Here is a 17,529-nt window from a genome sequence, read left to right as displayed (position 1 = left end):
GTTTGCTCATAGAACGAAGTCGCTACAGACGCAGGTAAGGTTATACCAGCGTCAAAATACATCACTCAAACGAGCTACTCAAGCAGTTACGCTAATGATCATCCTATTCCGAACTGACCGAGATTTTATTGATCACTCGAAGCAACACGTAGACTAGGGTTCCATTCTTCGAGCATGGCCACAGTAAGCTTCCAATGAATATCCTTTTCGGGATCGTCCACCAGAAGCAGCTTCAAGCTGGGCAAGCGATACAGGCAATTGAGCCCCCGATGGGTGATGGCCGTACCACGAAGGTTTAGCTTTTCCAGCGACGGTAGAGTATTGCCAGAGATGCGATCGAGATACCAATCGTCGAAAAGTGACACATTTTCGAACGACAGATGCTTCAGACGTAGCAGTTTTTGTATGTTTTCCATGCCTTCGTAAAATAGTTGCATTCCATCGCAACGCACCTCTTCCAGTACCATACCGGGCACATGGTGTCTTGGCAAGTCGTACTGATCGTCATCGTCCATTTTAATCCATTGCGTATCGCCACGAAATCTGCAAGAAGAGCCCAAAAAACGAATCATTACATTTTTGTTATACTGGGTCAAGGGTGTGGGCAACTTATCTTACCTTACGGATCCACCGCGGTGGACAATAAAATGGGCTGTTGCAATGTCATCGCCTAATGTGGCGTGCCGTTCGGGAATAAACTTTTGCATGTGCGCTTCAATATTCGCACGTCGTTTCTGCCACCACTCCAGGATGGCGGCCGGCGCCAAGTTGATTGGTTGCTGCATCTTTTCCACCAATTCCGAGTTACGGTTTTCGGAGGCAAACAGTTTGAATGCGCTGTAAAAACTATCCGGCCGCTCGGAGTACGGGGTGCGCCACTGCAGCCTCTGTTTATCACTTTCGATCTGCTTTTCTAGCTCTGGATCTAGGTTGGCTTTCGGGCCGATTTCAATGTTATCCTTGCTCGGTCCGCCATGCATACACTGGGCCCGACACCGTAGCGTCGGTCGTGCATATCTGACTAGCTTGAACATGTTTTATTTTCTAAACTAACTGAAACTACCTTTGCGAACTTTTCGGCTCTATTGAATAACACACGCTTTAGCGGCCTGCAGTGTTTATGTTTTGATTGGCATAACAAACAGTAGTTCACAAAAATAATTATACACAGTGTTAAATAACTTACACCTAAAGAACGTTTGCTTGAATTGATGGATTTAAATAGCCATTGTATAATCCTTTTATCGGTAAAAGAGTAAATGAGGCCCCGGGCTAGATTCTCCTCTTCCTGCTGGTTCACATTAAGCGCCTGAAGCTATGCAAAGCGCGAAGCATGCATTCGTTTCGATTTTTGAACGCTAACGGTTCGCTTAAAAAAACATAACGGTTTAAACTAATCACGCAGTGGAGGTTGAATGCGGGTTAACATACTTTTACATGTTAAGTTACTAGTAAGTAAACTATACCACACATGATGGACAGCATGAAACAATGAGTTTAGCCGAAGAAATGATTTGGAAACGGCGGCGCGCCCGCAGCGAGCGCAGCGAGCGGACTGCGCTAGGTCTACCGAAAAAGAGAGTTTGTTATAGTTTTGAGAAATAAGGGGGGCCCATGGGCCCCCCTCATACCGCACCCCCTAGGTTGATTGCGTAGCCGAAATTAACGGTACACACTACGGTTCAAATATTCGTAGGTTGAATTTAACGAATTAATGTATCACCAATTGCATACATTCAGTTTAAACGTCCACAAGAGGTGTAGCCACGATCGAAAACATGGCGGCCGGGGCCTCATTTACTCTTTTACCCTTTTATCTTGTTTGGAGAACGAGCATTGCTCAAGCAATAATTGGAGTAAATATTTCTCGTTTGTCACTGTGTGCGATGTTCATTGTGAGTTACTGTAGTTTTGACGATTTTTTATGTTTGACAGCACAATTTTGACATACGTCAAACAGCAGGACGAATCCATAATAAAAAGTGTATTTTTAGTGAAACAAGCAATCCTTTAGTGAAATTTACTTGCCGTGAAGAAAACGTAAAACATGAGCGAAGGCGAACAGAGTGAAGATGGTCAGGTCATGAGTGGTGTCGAGCTGAGCCCATCGGACGAAGAGGAGACGAACGATTCGCTGGACATTAAACCGCCGCAAGCGAGCAGTACCTACTACGCTAGCAGCAAGCGGAAGGAGAAGAAAGCTCCCAAGGACCGTAAACATTCCACCAAGGAGCAGCAGCGATATCACCGGCACCAGCGCATGATGCTGGACCGCGAGCGGGAGCGGGACCGAGATCGTGACCGAGACCGCGGTGAGGGGCGGTCAGTCGATAAAGGAAGCAGCCGGATGGATCGGGATCACTACCGCGACCATTACTCCCAGAGTGCGCGGGATCAGCATCGGTCCGCACAAGGCACGTCATCGTCCCGTACCGGAAGCGGGAGCAGCGGTCGCAGCAGAAGTGCACGAGGAGCAGGGGGAAGCGATGGAGGCGCAAGGGAAGGCAGCGCACGCGAAAGGCATCACACCTCGCAGTACGAGCTGAATCCTTTCTATGGTGAAATGCGCGAAACGTACGACAGCAAGTTGGACCGGGAACGGTTGCGGGAACGTGAGCGGGAGCATCGTAGCGGCGATCGGGGCGATCGTGGCGAGCGTGACCGAGATCGCGAACGCGAGTACTACGAAAAGCAGCGCCGTACGGTGCCGAAGGATACGAAAATCACCGACTCCGAGCAAGATTTGCGGATGCGTTTGCTGCACCGCAAGCATCGCTACGAATCCATGCACCAGCGTGGGGGAATGCTACAGGAGCGGGAAAGAGAAATGCCCCAAGCGGATGCGGAAATGCTCCAGCAGGAGGAAGCCGAATACTATCACGAGAAGCGCGAACGGCGTCGAGAGCAACAGCAACAACAGTATCAGCAGTCACGGCGACATCGTGAGGAAGAAGCTAGCGGTGGTGGCAGGGATGGCCGAGCCGATCGGACACGCAATCGCGACCGAGGGGAAGAGGTGGTGGAAATCGTGGAAAGCCCGGATCGGCACCATCACATTCCGAAGGTGGCACAAACGGCGGAAGAACGGGAGCAAGAGGTACGTCGGGCCAAACTGCTGGAGGCCGACCGGGAAATGTTGCGCAGGAAGGAGCTGGCAAGGGAGGAGCTTGAGGCACGTCGGTTGCGCAAGGAAGAGGAACGGAAGGATGGTCGCTCGGAGACTAACACAGATGAATCCGACGACGGACGGATGACACTGGAAGATGACGAGCAGGAGGATGAGATTGAAGAGGAGGAAGAGGACGAGGATGAGGAGGAGGAGGAGGACGATGTTGAGATGGTCAGTGACGTGGAGCAGGAAGGTGGAAACCGTAAGAAGATTAGAAGCAAACAGCAAGGAGAAAGTAGGCGTCGAAAACACGGACATCCGCGTGGCCGTCGTGTAGACCGAGCTGAAACTAATTCAGATACAAGCAGTTCCCTAGATTCTGCGGAGTCCGATGGGGAACGGTCCGGTCAGCGAGACGACGAAGAGAACCCTCCCGGAAGTCCCCTGTCCGTGGGAGATCTGGTAAAATCCGATCGACGACATCGGAAAAGTAATTCTGGTTCGATGCGTTCACGCCGCTCGCACTCACAAACACGCTCCGGATCGGGTTCGGACTCGGAAGAGTTCCGCAGCCGCTCGAGAAGCCCCCGTCGGCGGCATGAGGAAGTCGACAGTAGCGACAGCTCGAGTGGCAGCGGTCATCACAGCAGATCGCGGGATACCGCACGACGGAACCAACGGGGTGGGGATGGCGCCGATGAAGATGGTGCCGGCAAACAGCCGGCGGTTGCGGGCGGCGCCGATGGTGTTAAGTCACCGAAAGATCCGAAAGCGGACGACAAACCGGTGGCTGTGGTCGAACCGAAGGAAACACTCCCCCCGTACTATCCCGGCATTCAGGGTTGCCGTTCGGTGGAAGAGTTTCTTTGTCTCAACCGCATCGAGGAGGGCACGTATGGTGTCGTGTACCGGGCGAAGGACAAGCGGACGGAGGAAATTGTGGCCCTCAAGCGGCTCAAGATGGAGAAGGAAAAGGAAGGCTTCCCGATCACGTCGCTCCGGGAGATCAACACACTGCTCAAGGGTCAGCACCCGAACATTGTGACCGTGCGCGAGATTGTGGTCGGCAGCAACATGGACAAAATCTTCATCGTTATGGACTACGTCGAGCACGACCTCAAATCGCTGATGGAAACGATGAAGCACAAGAAGCAGGTGTTTCTGCCGGGCGAAGTGAAGTGCCTGACGCAGCAGCTGCTGCGGGCCGTGGCACACCTGCACGACAACTGGATCCTCCACCGGGATCTGAAAACCTCCAATCTGCTGCTCTCGCACAAGGGCATCCTGAAGGTGGGTGATTTTGGGCTGGCGCGCGAGTACGGTTCCCCCCTCAAGCCGTACACCTCGATCGTGGTGACGCTCTGGTACCGGGCGCCCGAGCTGCTGCTCTGCTGCAAGGAGTACTCGACCCCGATCGACATCTGGTCGGTCGGGTGCATCTTTGCCGAGTTTCTCTCGATGGCGGCCCTCTTTCCGGGCAAGACGGAGATCGATCAGCTGAATCGTATCTTCAAGGATCTCGGTACGCCGAACGAAAAGATCTGGCCCGGCTACGGGGAGCTGCCGGCCGTGCAGAAGATGACCTTCACCGAGTACCCGGTGTCGAACCTGCGCAAGAAGTTTGCCCACCTCACCAGCGAGCTCGGCGTGTCCCTGCTGCAGGGTTTGCTGACGTTCGATCCGAAGCAGCGACTGACGGCCGAGGCGGCCCTCCAGCATCACTACTTCAAGGAGCTACCGCTGCCGATCGATCCAGCCATGTTTCCGACCTGGCCCGCAAAGAGCGAGCTCGGGCTGAAGAAGGCACTCGCGTCCAGCCCGAAGCCACCGAGCGGTGGTGGGGAGTTTAAGAAACTGGTAAGACGATCACTATCCCGTTATGCGATCGCTTCGTAACTGAATTTATTATTTTCTCTCTTCACAGGGTGACGACGCGGTTACGGATAACGCCGGTTTTCACCTCGGTGGACCAACGTACGCGGAATCGCGGCAGCTCGCGATGGGACCCGGATTCAGCCTCAAGTTCTGAGGGCACGAGATGTCATCCGGGTTCGGGTTGAAGTAGTTAACACTCCTTCCAACGAACGCGGTTGACCGGACTGAGCGGACGTCATCGATGTAAACGCATGGTGAAGCAGTATGAAAATGAACAGTTGAACACTTCGTAACGTGCTAGCAATGCATTCAATATTAAGAATAATGGAAACCAGGTAACCGTACATATTTCAATATTGTTGACGAATTGGTACAAATAAAAAATGCAAATATTTAACTTCAATCCTCTTATTTTAGATTTCCTTTGGTGCTAGGGGGGTGAGCATTACTATTTTTTTTTATTTCAAACGAAAGACAGTTCAATCTATTAAGCCATTTCAACAAAAATTTTGGGTTTGAGAAAATCCCAGGCAGGTTTTTAGTTGTAAGCAGAAAGAACACACTTTGGAGCATCGTTTTGCGATAATTTGCTTTCCATTTCCATGCCGGATTGCGAGAGAAAATCTTATCATTATAAACCACTAGGGGTCAAACTAATTGAAGCAAACGGATCGAGTTAAAATTTTAAATAAACTAATCGAAATAAAAATAGCACTCTTGTGATTTATTGGAATATTTCGGTGGCATAACCTTTGGATTTTTCTTGAGAGATGTGTTTATGGAAGAGGATAACATTTTGAAGATAAAGATAACAAAATGAAACATCATAGCTCAAAAGCTATGAAGAGAACACTTTTCGAAAATATAGCCCAAATCTCATGAAAATAATTTTATCGTTGGGTCAATGAGTAAAGAAAATTTTAATCGATGTTTCCCTCGATTTGAATAGAGATCCAGAGATTCGATAACGTTACGTCGATAGGAGTGTTTCTTTTATGTGACCCAATAATCCCAAAATAAATTACCACCGCAATTATCTACCGCCTGCAAGCTTCCTAAGGCTGGCACATTTTCTCACGGTGCTTAGGTGATACCGAATTTGCAGATTACAGAGGCACGGCACGTCAGAGCTACGACAGATAACGAGACGCCGGCCGGCCAGTCGGCGTACAGGAGGTCAAGCGGGAGCGATGGGTGGGACGGGCAGTGCAAACTGGATCAGTTCAACCTTGGCCATGATAACGGGCAGGTTCATTGAGCCCAAAACGAAAGAAATAAAACGTAATGACTCACAACAGTTTCCACAGCCGGCTCATCAGCTGTTCCAAGTGCAACGGAGCAAACCGGTTTATTTGCATTGGCGTACGGTTGTATTGACCGATCACGTGCGTTCATTCGGATGCAGTCGTGTGTACGAGTGGACAAGAAGAAAGAAGCGTAAATGGGTAAGCAGGTGAAAACGTGTTGGGAATATTTTTTATACTGCTAAATATTTTATTGTTGTTCATTGATACGCACCATTTACGGGTCCTTCATTGGGTCGCGCGTCGGGTTCTTGATTGGGTTAAAAAGCTATTTCGGTAACCACCTTATCTTATTTAACTGTTACTTAACTGTTGAACTGATCCATATCAATCTGCTCATTATTTCTGTATGACGTTGTCTTTTTACCAACTCTTGGACTGCCTTTGCTTGCCAAACACAAACCAATTACTATCAGCAAAAGCGCCTGAGGGTCACTAATTAAGCTGTTTGTCAACGGTCAACCCAAGCAACACGCTGGACTGGTCGGTTGTACGTTGGACCGAGTGCCGATGGACGCCACGGACCGCCATGAGGACCCGCTCATAATGAAGTGCAGCACTGTTGTATGCATATGCATTGGCTTTGTGATATGCAAACAAGCTCGCGTGCCAGGCTTGTAGCGGAACGAAAGTAAAATCCATCCATGTCGTCCTTCTTCGTAGAGGAACATATTTAAATATTACAAGCAGTACCAACAGGTGGCTTATCACGATAGCGATGCATAACTGTATCTACTGAAAATAATCTTGTGCAGATCTAGTAAGCATGTCGAACCATGAAAGAAAAGTATTGGACATTGATTTGTATTCGGAATAAAGAAGTCTATCATATAACACAGAGACGTCGTACAAGATTAATACTTTTTCCAATTTATTGTTCTGAGCATGCACGTATTGTGTTGATCGAATTCTTATCATGTCGTTCTCTCCTGCTACCCTGTTCTGTTTTACAGTTTTTTAAATTATTTGAGTGTTTTTAAAAACGTTTCGGGATGTCTTTTTTTTTTTGTTCTCCTTTTCTCTTTTTTCTGGTTCTACCAGGATGTTGAAACGTTTTGAAACGGACGAAGGACAACAAGGGAACGGAAAACGGGAAGCCACCCTTCTTTGCTATGGCTGCCGTTTCGTTTTTGTTTGCGGCGAACTCAATTCGTCCGCGAGATAGTAGCGACGGCAGACAGCGCGTGAAGTGGTGCGAGATTTAGTGGTTGACGGCACCAAAATACTCCTTCGACTTGTTCGGATCGGCCACCATCGTCTTGCTTCCCGGTTTCCAGTTGGCCGGGCAGACCTCACCGTTCTCGTCGGTGAACTGGAACGCCTCGACCAATCGGAGCGTCTCGTCCACGCTGCGCCCCACGGGTAGATCGTTCACCGTCACCTGGCGCAGGTTGCCCTTGCCGTCGATGATGAACAGCCCGCGGAACGGTACGCCCGATTCCTCCTGCAGCACACCGTAGTCCCGGGCGATCTTCATCGATTTGTCCGCCAGCAGCGGAATGTTCAGCTCCCCCAGACCGCCCTGCTTGCGCGGCGTGTTGATCCAGGCCAGATGCGTGAAGTGGCTGTCGGTCGAGCAGGCGATGATCTCGCAGCCCTTCGCGCGGAACTCCTCGGCGCGATCGGAGAAGGCGACGATTTCCGTCGGGCAGACGAAGGTGAAATCGAGCGGATAGAAGAACAGCACCAGGTACTTGCCCTTATAGTCCGACAGGCTGATTTCTTTGAACTGCGTGCCGACGACGGCGGTTCCGCTGAACGCCGGTGCGGGTTTCTGGAGCTCCGGAACGGGCATGGTGATGATTTAATACTGCAAAACGAATGATTCAAACCGTTGAAGGAATCAGTTTCATGCAACTAAACAGAAAGTAACATCATGCGTGATTGTGCTCCATTGATTAATTCATTTGGACCTAACTAATTATGAAATCTCGCGCAGTCCGAGAATGGCATATGCCCGCGTCCGAAAGCTGCTTGCAATCACGGCCACCTACCGGCATTCGTATGAAGAAAAAACCGGTTACCAACAATTGCCGGTGGTTGCGTAATTCCAGCCACTACATACACAGGTCGTTTCGCCAGAAACAATTTTCCAATGCTGCGGGGGAATACAGCTGAATGACGCTATGTCTATTGCTACATATTTTCTCTCGTCGTGATGGATGCTCATGTGCTTCACACGACCACGGCATCAATGGCAGATTTTGGGCTCACGATTCCCACGACCCGTCCAAGCATTGGTGGCATAGAGCAGTACTTTCACTTTCCCAAACCATTCCATTTTATTTCCATCCCAGCGAAGTTAGGATGTGGTTTTCGATGGAAGATAAGGAACAGGCAGGCGATTTAAAATAAAAATAGCTTCCCTTTGTCGTGTCCCACATGAACGATAGAGGGTTTTGCTCGAATTCGAATCTAATCCACAAAAAAGGGGTAAGAGACACTCGGCTACTTGATCAATAGCATCGCATCACAAGTGCGAGCGATTATTTCTGCTACCCATCATGTCTCATGGTCCTAGCAACATGCCGGGGATTGCTGTGATGTGTACGTCGTGAAGTAGAAGATAATGCTCCACCGTAAGCGAGGGGGAAGGGGCTAATGGTTCAAACTATTGCCCACCGTCACCGTCATTGTACATAGAAAATGCTAGAAACAAATGGGAAACACGCTGCCGAAGCAGCAGGCATCCATCGACGAGTGTAGCTTCCTTGGGAACAATGGACAAGGTGTGTAGGCACAGGTTTCGATGGACGTAAAAGGTCAAATTGAGAAAAAAATCGATGAATTTGTGGTACAACTCTCAACGAATGGAAAAAGGGCAGGGAAATAGCTTACTCAACGAAGGAATAATTTGCCAAGACACGATGGAGAATGTGCTGGAATCTTTCCCAAATTGCCTCCACTTAATGGCGTCGCTCTACCAAAAATATGGCGAAAAGACCCGCAATGTCTTCTAAGAGAAAAAAGCCCCTTTTCACCAAACGATTATTTCATCATCCTCCGGGCAAGCTTGTCCCGCTTCATCGAGCAATTTCGGGCAACCATCGGATCAACGTCACACTTCGTTATTAGTCATTCAGTATCTTACTATGCTAGTGGAAATGGGTTTTACCTTTGGAACCGTTGTTGCGAAATTAACGCGAGCCTCTCACTGCTTCACAGCGCAAAAATGCCGGTCGGTGATACGGGCAGAACACACAGCGTCACACGTACGTACACACAAGGGGAGCAGTTCGCACGAGACCGAAACGTGAACCGAACGGTTTGAACTGAAATTGCTTACTGCTTTCGGATCTGCCGCAAAAAGTAGATCGAATTCCCCGCCGCCTCACAGTCAAGGCTGCTACATTCGCTGGTGGGATAATGTAGATCCGATTGACGTACTCGGGGTTCACACGGCATAGTACCCGCTAGGCAATTTCGAGCAAATCGTCCTCAAAAACGTCCTCCATGACACAAACATCGAGCAGTTTTGTATAGTGAGGAGGACAAGGAGGACGATTGCTCGAAAAACGTCCTCCTTTTGTTTCATCCCCATACAAAAATGGAGGACGTTTGTTCGCGCGGAGGACGTTTTGAGAACGATATTTCGAGCTGCCTAGCGGGTAGCGTAGGGATTTTGACACTCCGTCGTAGTGTAAATGTTGGTCGAGAGGCCTTAGCCACGGCCATAAAAAATAGTTGACACTACGACGGAGTGTCAAAAACGCTACGCTACGATGCCGTGTGGACGCGGCCTGACAGGCGGCCGAACTCCATACAAAAAAAATGTCGCACAATTCGTGCTAGTGTAGAAACAGCGAAAAACGCGACGTCGCGCTAGCTCTTGTCAAATGTCAATTCGAAACGAAAACAAACCGACAGCTGGACAAAACGTAAACAAACCGAAACACAAACGCGAACAAAACGAGCAATATTCTTCACGAAACATCATATTTTTCGTTATACTAATTATTTTTAGGCTTCACAAATGTAATTCAGTTATCAAACTCCGTTTTAATTGATATTTTTACCAAAGTTTTTTCGGGTGCCGAAACGTAAACAAACTGCTGTTCAACAAGTAGGAGATGATGTGGAAATATATACTTCCTACGGCGGGCCAAAATATCGTCGTTGTTTGTTTCAGTTTGTTTTCTCAGTGAATTTCAAATGTAGAAGCGCCAAACTCACTCAGGGTGCATAAAATACGTAGCTAAACAAATATCATGTATTACTACCTCAAAATTCAATAAAAAAATTTTGCCGAGTTTGCGCCCCAACGTGATACATATTTCCACATACCTCCCCTACCTCTGTCGCGCTTGGCTTGCGCGACTGTTCCCGGGCCGCTACACGAACCGAAAACTCCAACCGAGAACTCAAAAACCGTATAAGTTTACGTCAAAATCTTCTCGGTTCGTGTAGCCGCGTTTTGTGGTACCAATTCTGTGAGCCACGCTACACGAGCCGCAAACTCAAAACTTTGCGGCGCAACGAGGTTTTTGTTTTTGATTTTTCAGTTAACTCAAAAATCTTCCTTCAAAGCAAACAAGATCTTATTTCAATTCACACAAAAAGTAAAAGATGGATAATCTGTTGAATGTGGCTAACTACCCTATCGCGGGTCATCGAGTTGAGTACCCAAAACTTGCAACAACGCAACAGGCGTATTGTGCGGAGGCAAGAAGATGGCAACCGTTTGCTGGACAATACTGTAGCAGAGCAAGCAAATGAAACTATAATTAACTTTCTTCGCATGAAGAAGGAAGATTTTGATGTTCTCAAGTTACATAAAAAGTGGTAGAATAAAATATTTTAATCTTTATCATTAAACTTTTTGAAACTTTTAGATTTTGGAATCAGTTGGTGGGCCGGACTTTGCGAACCCCTGATCTATAGTGAATTTATAATTGATATTCTAGCTATAAAATAACAAAATATTAACTAACCGTAACTACAAAAGAAACACGTAAATTTATCACCATATGTTCGTTTATTTTGTTTTTGAGATTTGTTATGTTTACATTTATTTCTTTTTCGTCTTCTTCTTCTGACGCATTTGAGTTTTCGGTTAGCTGCCAAAAACTTCTCGGGTGCAGTTTTCAGCTCACGGAGCTGAAAAGTTTTTGACGTAAACTTCTCAGTTGTTCCCCTCTTCTCGCCGAGAAGTTTTTGAGTTTTCGGGTCGTGTAGCGGGGCTCTTCTGCCGAAACTGGGCTACTTTTGAAACGGGACGTCGCGCTGCAGTGTGGACCCCGAGGTAGAGTTGACACATCCATTGCAAATCAAGGTGTATAGAACTTGCTTGCGTTTTGCGTAATTTGAATCTATTTCCGTTGCCAACATTATTTAATAGCTTGCAGCCGGACATGGGGAGACCCATAATGACCAATTTAGGTAACTGTCTGTTCACAATCAGTAGTAGAATAGGAGCGTTTTTGTGTCACTTTTCAATATCGTTTCTAATAAAGAAAACTGGAAGCCGAAGGGTTAATGTATTCAGTTATCAGCGCATGCTGTCAGCTGGAATTGTGCACAAACAAATGATCTACAAACAAGTGATCCCCACTATGGAAGATGCCAGTGCGCCTCGTTTGATTGATACGGCATTTCATTAACAACGTTTTGCACATTGTTCTCCGCCATTTGATACTGATTTCAGTGGGAGCGTTAGTCGTACTTGGACTGTCGTTAATTGTGCACGCGCGGTTCGTAGTGCTTTTCCCCCCAATCGCGAAATATTTTGATAAGACAGATGGCACCGAAAGTACCCACCGTTCGGCTAAATAACGGCCTCGAGATGCCCGTGCTAGGGCTTGGCACGTACATGGTAAGAAGCACGGGCAACAAGGCGTGTTTATCAGTTGATCCGTGCTGAATGTTGGTGCTTTTATTGCCCACCCGAAACAGGCCACCGAAGATGAAGGGATTGCAGCGGTGAAGATGGCGATTGATGAAGGTTATCGGCACATCGATACGGCTTATTTCTACCAGAACGAAAGTCAGGTGGGCAAAGCCGTCCGGGATAAAATCGCTGAGGGTGTCATCAAGCGGGAGGATGTTTTCATCGTCACGAAGGTAAATTACCTACCCGGATGGCCGGTGGTAGCATTTGTTGCGACAAACAAGGAACTAAAGTCAAATCCTGAAACAGGTATGGAACACCTACCATGCTCCGGAACACGTAGAGCAGGCATTCCAGAAATCGCTCGACAACCTCGGTCTGGATTACATCGATCTGTACCTTGTGCATTGGCCGACGGGTTGGAAGTTTTCCGGCTGGACACCGGACGATTTCCTGCCCATGGATGCCGAGGGTAAAACGATCAACTCGGACGTGGATTATCTCGACACCTGGAAAGCGATGGAAAAGCTGATGAAAACGGGCAAAGTAAAGAGCATCGGTGTGTCGAACTTTAACAGCGAGCAGATGACCCGCCTGCTGGCCAACTGTACGATCAAACCGGTGACCAATCAGGTCGAGTGTAACCCGGGCATCAATCAGCGGAAGTTGATCGATTTCTGCCGCAAGCATGACATCGTCATAACGGCCTACAGTCCACTGGGACGGCCGAACCTGACCGACCCGGTAGTGGGTACGGAAGGCATTCCGAAGCACGCCCTCGATGATCCGCGCGTGGTGGAGATCGGAAAAAGGTACGGCAAAAGTTCGGGTCAGGTGGTGCTGCGTTATCTGATCGAGCTGGGTACGATTCCGATCCCGAAATCATCCCGTCTCGAGCGTATCCGGCAGAATATCGACTTGTTTGACTTTAAGTTGACCCCGGAGGAAATCAAAGTGATGGACGGATTCAATACCGGAGGCCGGACGGTACCGTTTAACTTTAGTCGCGAACATAAGTACTTCCCGTTCAACCTGGAGTACTGATAAGGGTGAATGAGATTTGGCTGAAAAAAAAAATGCAAATCATCGAGATCATGATGTAAAAAAATGGTCATCAAATGGTAATAAATGTTATGGCGCATTGAGCCCTTGTCATTAAAATACACACTAATGCCTTACATTTTCATTTCGGACGACGTACTTACGTAATGAGTGTCATTAGGAATGCACTAGTAGTGCATTGATGCGCATGGGGTGTCCCATTATGGCATGGAAAGGATGGCTCAATCAAAGTGAATGGAGGAGGCCTTCTAAATGTTGCTGCATTTACTAGATGGTTGCGTCATTCATGTGTAGAGCGAAACTTTTTTGCATTGTAGCAATCAATCAGGAAACTGATAAGATAGTGCAAACTTCCTATCATTACGTAATTCATAGAAGACATACACTTGATTTGGAAAAAGCTTTACAAAACCGGTTGTCTATTCCATATAGAAACGTGGCAAGAGTGGGTTTCCGTGGGAGTGTTGGAATGATATTATCCATTAAAGAAATAAATGATAATCGCTTGAAGTGTCGTTATCTGTAACGGGATTGTGTTTGTTCATTATTATTTTTATGGCCGCAAATAGTCAACTGTCCTCATGGAAGTCCTTGACGAGCATTCGAAGGTTATGGGAGCGCATCTATCGTATGCTGAGTTTCATCTGTTAGACAGTTTAAGTATTTTGTGTAAATATACTGCAAAAATGATTTTGTTTTGCCAAAGCTTATTAAGCTTAAGTTTTGCTGTATTACTCCAGCACAATTTTTTATTTTCGTTGGCATTCTTTTAGTAAATCAGTAATGAAGACAACATTTTAACAGAAAACGTGGTTAGATGACGTGATCTATCTTGCTTTGAAACTCAAAACTCAATATTAAACGGATAGTATTTATGCGACTTTAGAGGAAGAAATGGTATTGTACGCTCCGAGTGAAACGATGCGAGATACTCAATTTCTTGGTCGTTCAGTTTGAAGTCGAACACATCAATATTCTGACGAATACGTTCCTCGTTCGTTGAATACGGTATCGGAATAGTGCCAATATCAATCTGAAAATGGTACAAACTTTTATTACACAACGAAACTGTGTCCGTAGGAGCACGATAACGACTTACCAAATAACGCAAGATAATCTGCCCGCTGGTTTTATTATACTTCCGCCCAATTTCAATCACCTTCGCATCATCGAGCGCGTTCCGATTGCCGTAGGTTGTTCGGTGCGGTCGACCCATGGGCCCGTACGCAGTCACGGTAATCTCATGCTTCTGGCAGAAGGAAATAAGCTTCCGCTGATCGTAACCAGGGTTCACCTCCACCTGATTGTTGACCGGTTTAATCGTGGCCACCTCGAGAATGCGTTTGATTTGCTCACTGTTGAAATTAGACAGCCCAATGCTCCGCACCTTCCCGGAGGCTACGAGCTTCTCCATTGCTTTCCAGGTTTCCACATAGTCCACCTCGGAATGGAGCAAATTTCCAGCGGCATCTTTTGGATCCATGTCGCCGTACTCGAATCCAGTAAACTGCAAACCCATCGGTGTGTGCATCAGGTACAGGTCGATGTAACCAATATTGAGCATTTCGAAGGACCTACGAAATGCTTCTTCGACATGCTGTGGATCGTGGAATGTGTTCCCCAGCTTGGTAGTGACAAACAAGTCCTCTCGGCGGATTACACCCTCTGCTATTTTGTCCCGAATAGCCTGCCCGATTTCTACCTCATTTTGATACACGTATGCGGTGTCAATGTGCCGGTACCCGGCATCGATGGCCTTCTTCACCAACTGGACACACTGACCTTCTTGGGCCTGGAAGAGGCAAACACACGTTAGGTATTAGGTTAGACTTTCGATCGCCACTTTCTTACCAGATACGTTCCGTAACCGAGGATCGGTAGATCATATCCGTTGTTCAACCGAACCGTATGCACTTGCTTTGACATTGTGATTGTAGCGAGCGACGAAACAGCTGATTTTATAATCGCAACAAGCAACCGTTGCGTGGATTGAAAAAAAAACTCGAAAAAAGTAAACCTGCCAGATACTGTTTATAAACAAGGTGTACTTTACTTAATGAATGAATTTCTTCGCTCAGTCAATTTGTTTCGATAACACAGATAGAGGGCAGAAAGGAAATATAATCTTGCTCTATGATTTATTCGCCTTATATCGAGAAATACAGCACCGCGAAACTAAAATTCATACAATCCTCCAAACGAAATAAAGAGTACCGTACTATCAAAATTGTCAAAATGCATGGAATGCCTTGACCTGAGTATAGATAGTCTCTGTCCATAGCGTACAGTAGTATTGATGCAATGCTTGCAAACGAGACGAAAGGTAAACATTCTTCCCCCTTGCATGGGGGTGATCGAAATGGCAACCAAGCAAGCTGGAGTAGATAAAGCGAGAAGGAGCTATGCAGATGTTTGTCACACACAGAACGGGAAATTTAAGACCAAGGTTCTTTCAGCGAAGTGGTACGCAAGCAGACACAGCTTTGTTAAGCTGCTAATAGACGGAAGCAATATTGCAATGCAATGCAGTCATAGCAATATTGCTATGCGTATTTCATTCGTATTACGTATTGCGGGGATCCAAACGGGGTGGTTGAGCTGCGAAATATGGCATTCACTGTCATTTTTGGTAGAAATGTCAAATTTTATTTCATTGCAGTGAAATAATGCATCCGTCTATCCGCCGCTTTAGACACGCATTTTCCTAGACCCCGCCTGGTGCTGCTAGACGTCGATCGTCGTCGTTGGCGGCGGGTGTGTATCTATTCCTTCTTGTTTTTGCTTCTGGAGAGCAGGCAAAGGTTCGTCGAGTGGACTACTTTCGTTGGGAACGGCCTTTTTCTTTTGCTTTGCCTTCCTCTCAGTTCTTTCCGTCGTTTGGTTAATCGGCTACGGGCACCGTTCGATGTTTGTCGTCGTCATCGGTGCCAGCGCTAAGCGAAAGGGGGTTAGAGAGCTGGAGAACCCGTGATGAAGCAGCAAAACTCTGCTGGTGCCTGGACAATTGACAGAATGTTCCCCCGTCTGTGCCAAGTTTGTTCCAGCGGATAGAAGAACGGGTGTCGAGATTCGTTTCTTTCTTTGCTGTCCAGTGAAGTGAAAAGTGTATGGAAATATTACTCAAAGAATCACGCACGTTCGTGTGGATTGTATTATCGATTGTTTTTGAAGAATTTCAGTGAAGTTTAGCGCCCCCTTTTTTACGCTCGAAAGTGTGCAGACAGTTTCTCCGACAGGAAGAGTTCTCGCCTCCATTGTGACACATTAGCGCTCCGCATTTAGTGAACCACATTCCAGGGAAAGAGAAAAACTTACAACTGTCCGGGAGTAGTCAACAGTATCGTAAACGTATAAAATCCGTGCCTTGCCCGCATTTCTAGTATCGCTGGAACATTCTTCGCGTTTTTCCTTTGTGTGTGCCATTCGCCGCGACACAAGGAGGAGAAAATCCCGAAATTCCACACCCAGTTTGTCGTAAAAGATATTGCATGCATAAGTACGGTCTGCCCGCGTCTCATCCCCCATCACCCACGTTCTCGTCTTCCAGACGCAGGGCGTGTGTACGTGTGTGCGTGTTTGTAAGCTAGAGCACTGAAGATAGCGGTTATTGCTGTTGTTAATGTTATTGGTGGTTTTGTTTTGTTTTAAAGAGCAACGTCAAATAACTGGAGCTCCCCGCAAGGAACAGCTTCGGCTGGACCCGCTTTGCGTATCTAAAAAAAAATATTAAAAACCAGAAAGCGAACCACGCCAGCCAAGGCTTGGCAAGGAAACTCTTCAAAAGAAAGCAGGCATTGATGCATATTAATAAACACGCTTCCATCCAGCCCTCGTGCCGAAGGGAGGGAGGAGAAATAAACATGCCAAACCGCATCGGATCGAAGTAGTCGATGTCCGGTTTCAGTGTCGAACACGGAACGAAATTGAGACCGATTCTTGTGGGGTGCGCGTGTTGGTTACTTTCTTTTTCCGCTTTCCGCGAGTAAAAAGCCAATCAACACCCCCACCCGATGGGGCTGGGGGGTTTGTTCAGAATAGTGAACGATAAAAATTGTCATTCGTTTCACAGCACTATCGATCCGCTCGATCGAGGAACGGAGGAAAAGGTGCAAGATATAATGAAACTTAAAGTGGATCATGTGATAAAGTGATAACGCAAGGGTGGTAGAAGTGTTTAAGCAATTCGTTAAATAAATAATAAAATCACCAACGGCCAGTTGTAAAGCGCACGCACGGTCCTATGGTCGTCGTGGAGTGACGAAATAGTAACGGTAAAACGTGTTTCTTTTTTTTTTCGTTGGCATCCAACTGGTCAAATAAGATAAGTGCCCAAGGCGCGTCTTGGCAGGGTT

The 17,529-nt window shown here is 47.2% G+C and overlaps 5 protein-coding genes across 7 annotated transcripts; 2 read left to right on the top strand and 3 right to left on the bottom strand.

Moving 5' to 3' along the window:
* Positions 1–26: 26 nt before the first annotated feature.
* On the bottom strand, positions 27–1,119 carry LOC131286187 (distal membrane-arm assembly complex protein 2). The gene is made up of 2 exons (XM_058315108.1): positions 619–1,119; positions 27–543 (listed from the first exon to the last, which is right to left on the bottom strand). The coding sequence occupies exons 1-2, from the start codon at positions 1,032–1,034 to the stop codon at positions 126–128; spliced, it is 834 nt and encodes a 277-aa protein (XP_058171091.1). The 5' UTR covers positions 1,035–1,119; the 3' UTR covers positions 27–125.
* Positions 1,120–1,983: 864 nt separating this feature from the next.
* LOC131289605 (serine/threonine-protein kinase PITSLRE) lies at positions 1,984–5,227 on the top strand. Its single transcript, XM_058318897.1, has 2 exons — positions 1,984–4,966; positions 5,034–5,227. Exons 1-2 carry the CDS (start codon positions 2,048–2,050, stop codon positions 5,136–5,138), a joined length of 3,024 nt encoding a protein of 1,007 aa, XP_058174880.1. The 5' UTR covers positions 1,984–2,047; the 3' UTR covers positions 5,139–5,227.
* A 1,908-nt stretch (positions 5,228–7,135) lies between these two features.
* LOC131287883 (peroxiredoxin 1) lies at positions 7,136–9,565 on the bottom strand. Its single transcript, XM_058316975.1, has 2 exons — positions 9,404–9,565; positions 7,136–8,098 (listed from the first exon to the last, which is right to left on the bottom strand). The coding sequence occupies exon 2, from the start codon at positions 8,081–8,083 to the stop codon at positions 7,490–7,492; it is 594 nt and encodes a 197-aa protein (XP_058172958.1). The 5' UTR covers positions 8,084–8,098; positions 9,404–9,565; the 3' UTR covers positions 7,136–7,489.
* A 1,200-nt stretch (positions 9,566–10,765) lies between these two features.
* Positions 10,766–13,257, top strand: LOC131287881 (1,5-anhydro-D-fructose reductase). Of its 3 annotated transcripts, XM_058316973.1 has the most exons (4): positions 10,766–10,789; positions 12,026–12,100; positions 12,181–12,348; positions 12,425–13,257. In XM_058316973.1, the coding sequence occupies exons 2-4, from the start codon at positions 12,026–12,028 to the stop codon at positions 13,157–13,159; spliced, it is 978 nt and encodes a 325-aa protein (XP_058172956.1). In that variant the 5' UTR covers positions 10,766–10,789; the 3' UTR covers positions 13,160–13,257. The 3 variants fall into 3 exon arrangements, with proteins under 3 accessions (XP_058172956.1, XP_058172954.1, XP_058172955.1); XM_058316971.1 differs by lacking the exon at positions 10,766–10,789 and having other exon boundaries at positions 11,882–12,100; XM_058316972.1 differs by lacking the exon at positions 10,766–10,789 and having other exon boundaries at positions 11,882–12,125; positions 12,206–12,348.
* A 682-nt stretch (positions 13,258–13,939) lies between these two features.
* Positions 13,940–15,132, bottom strand: LOC131287882 (1,5-anhydro-D-fructose reductase-like). Its single transcript, XM_058316974.1, has 3 exons — positions 15,029–15,132; positions 14,277–14,969; positions 13,940–14,210 (listed from the first exon to the last, which is right to left on the bottom strand). Exons 1-3 carry the CDS (start codon positions 15,101–15,103, stop codon positions 14,022–14,024), a joined length of 957 nt encoding a protein of 318 aa, XP_058172957.1. The 5' UTR covers positions 15,104–15,132; the 3' UTR covers positions 13,940–14,021.
* Between the last annotated feature and the right edge of the window lie 2,397 nt (positions 15,133–17,529).

The sequence above is a fragment of the Anopheles ziemanni genome, chromosome 3, assembly GCF_943734765.1.
Source record: "Anopheles ziemanni chromosome 3, idAnoZiCoDA_A2_x.2, whole genome shotgun sequence".
Lineage (NCBI taxonomy): Eukaryota > Metazoa > Arthropoda > Insecta > Diptera > Culicidae > Anopheles > Anopheles ziemanni.
This window is presented reverse-complemented; position numbering and strand designations above follow the sequence as displayed.

What these genes read in the sequence shown, in the direction of transcription:
- LOC131286187 (XM_058315108.1), bottom strand. Translation starts at nt 1,034, where the DNA reads ATGTTCAAGCTAGTCAGATATGCACGACCGACGCTACGGTGTCGGGCC. An exon ending in CACCGCGGTGGATCCGTAAG is followed by an intron (nt 544 to 618) that starts GTAAGATAAGTT and finishes CTCTTCTTGCAG; the next exon opens with ATTTCGTGGCGATACGCAAT.
- LOC131289605 (XM_058318897.1), top strand. Translation starts at nt 2,048, where the DNA reads ATGAGCGAAGGCGAACAGAGTGAAGATGGTCAGGTCATGAGTGGTGTC. An exon ending in GTGGGGAGTTTAAGAAACTG is followed by an intron (nt 4,967 to 5,033) that starts GTAAGACGATCA and finishes CTCTCTTCACAG; the next exon opens with GGTGACGACGCGGTTACGGA.
- LOC131287883 (XM_058316975.1), bottom strand. Translation starts at nt 8,083, where the DNA reads ATGCCCGTTCCGGAGCTCCAGAAACCCGCACCGGCGTTCAGCGGAACC.
- LOC131287881 (XM_058316973.1), top strand. Translation starts at nt 12,026, where the DNA reads ATGGCACCGAAAGTACCCACCGTTCGGCTAAATAACGGCCTCGAGATG. An exon ending in TAGGGCTTGGCACGTACATG is followed by an intron (nt 12,101 to 12,180) that starts GTAAGAAGCACG and finishes CACCCGAAACAG; the next exon opens with GCCACCGAAGATGAAGGGAT. An exon ending in ATGTTTTCATCGTCACGAAG is followed by an intron (nt 12,349 to 12,424) that starts GTAAATTACCTA and finishes ATCCTGAAACAG; the next exon opens with GTATGGAACACCTACCATGC.
- LOC131287882 (XM_058316974.1), bottom strand. Translation starts at nt 15,103, where the DNA reads ATGTCAAAGCAAGTGCATACGGTTCGGTTGAACAACGGATATGATCTA. An exon ending in TCGGTTACGGAACGTATCTG is followed by an intron (nt 14,970 to 15,028) that starts GTAAGAAAGTGG and finishes TGCCTCTTCCAG; the next exon opens with GCCCAAGAAGGTCAGTGTGT. An exon ending in AGATTATCTTGCGTTATTTG is followed by an intron (nt 14,211 to 14,276) that starts GTAAGTCGTTAT and finishes TACCATTTTCAG; the next exon opens with ATTGATATTGGCACTATTCC.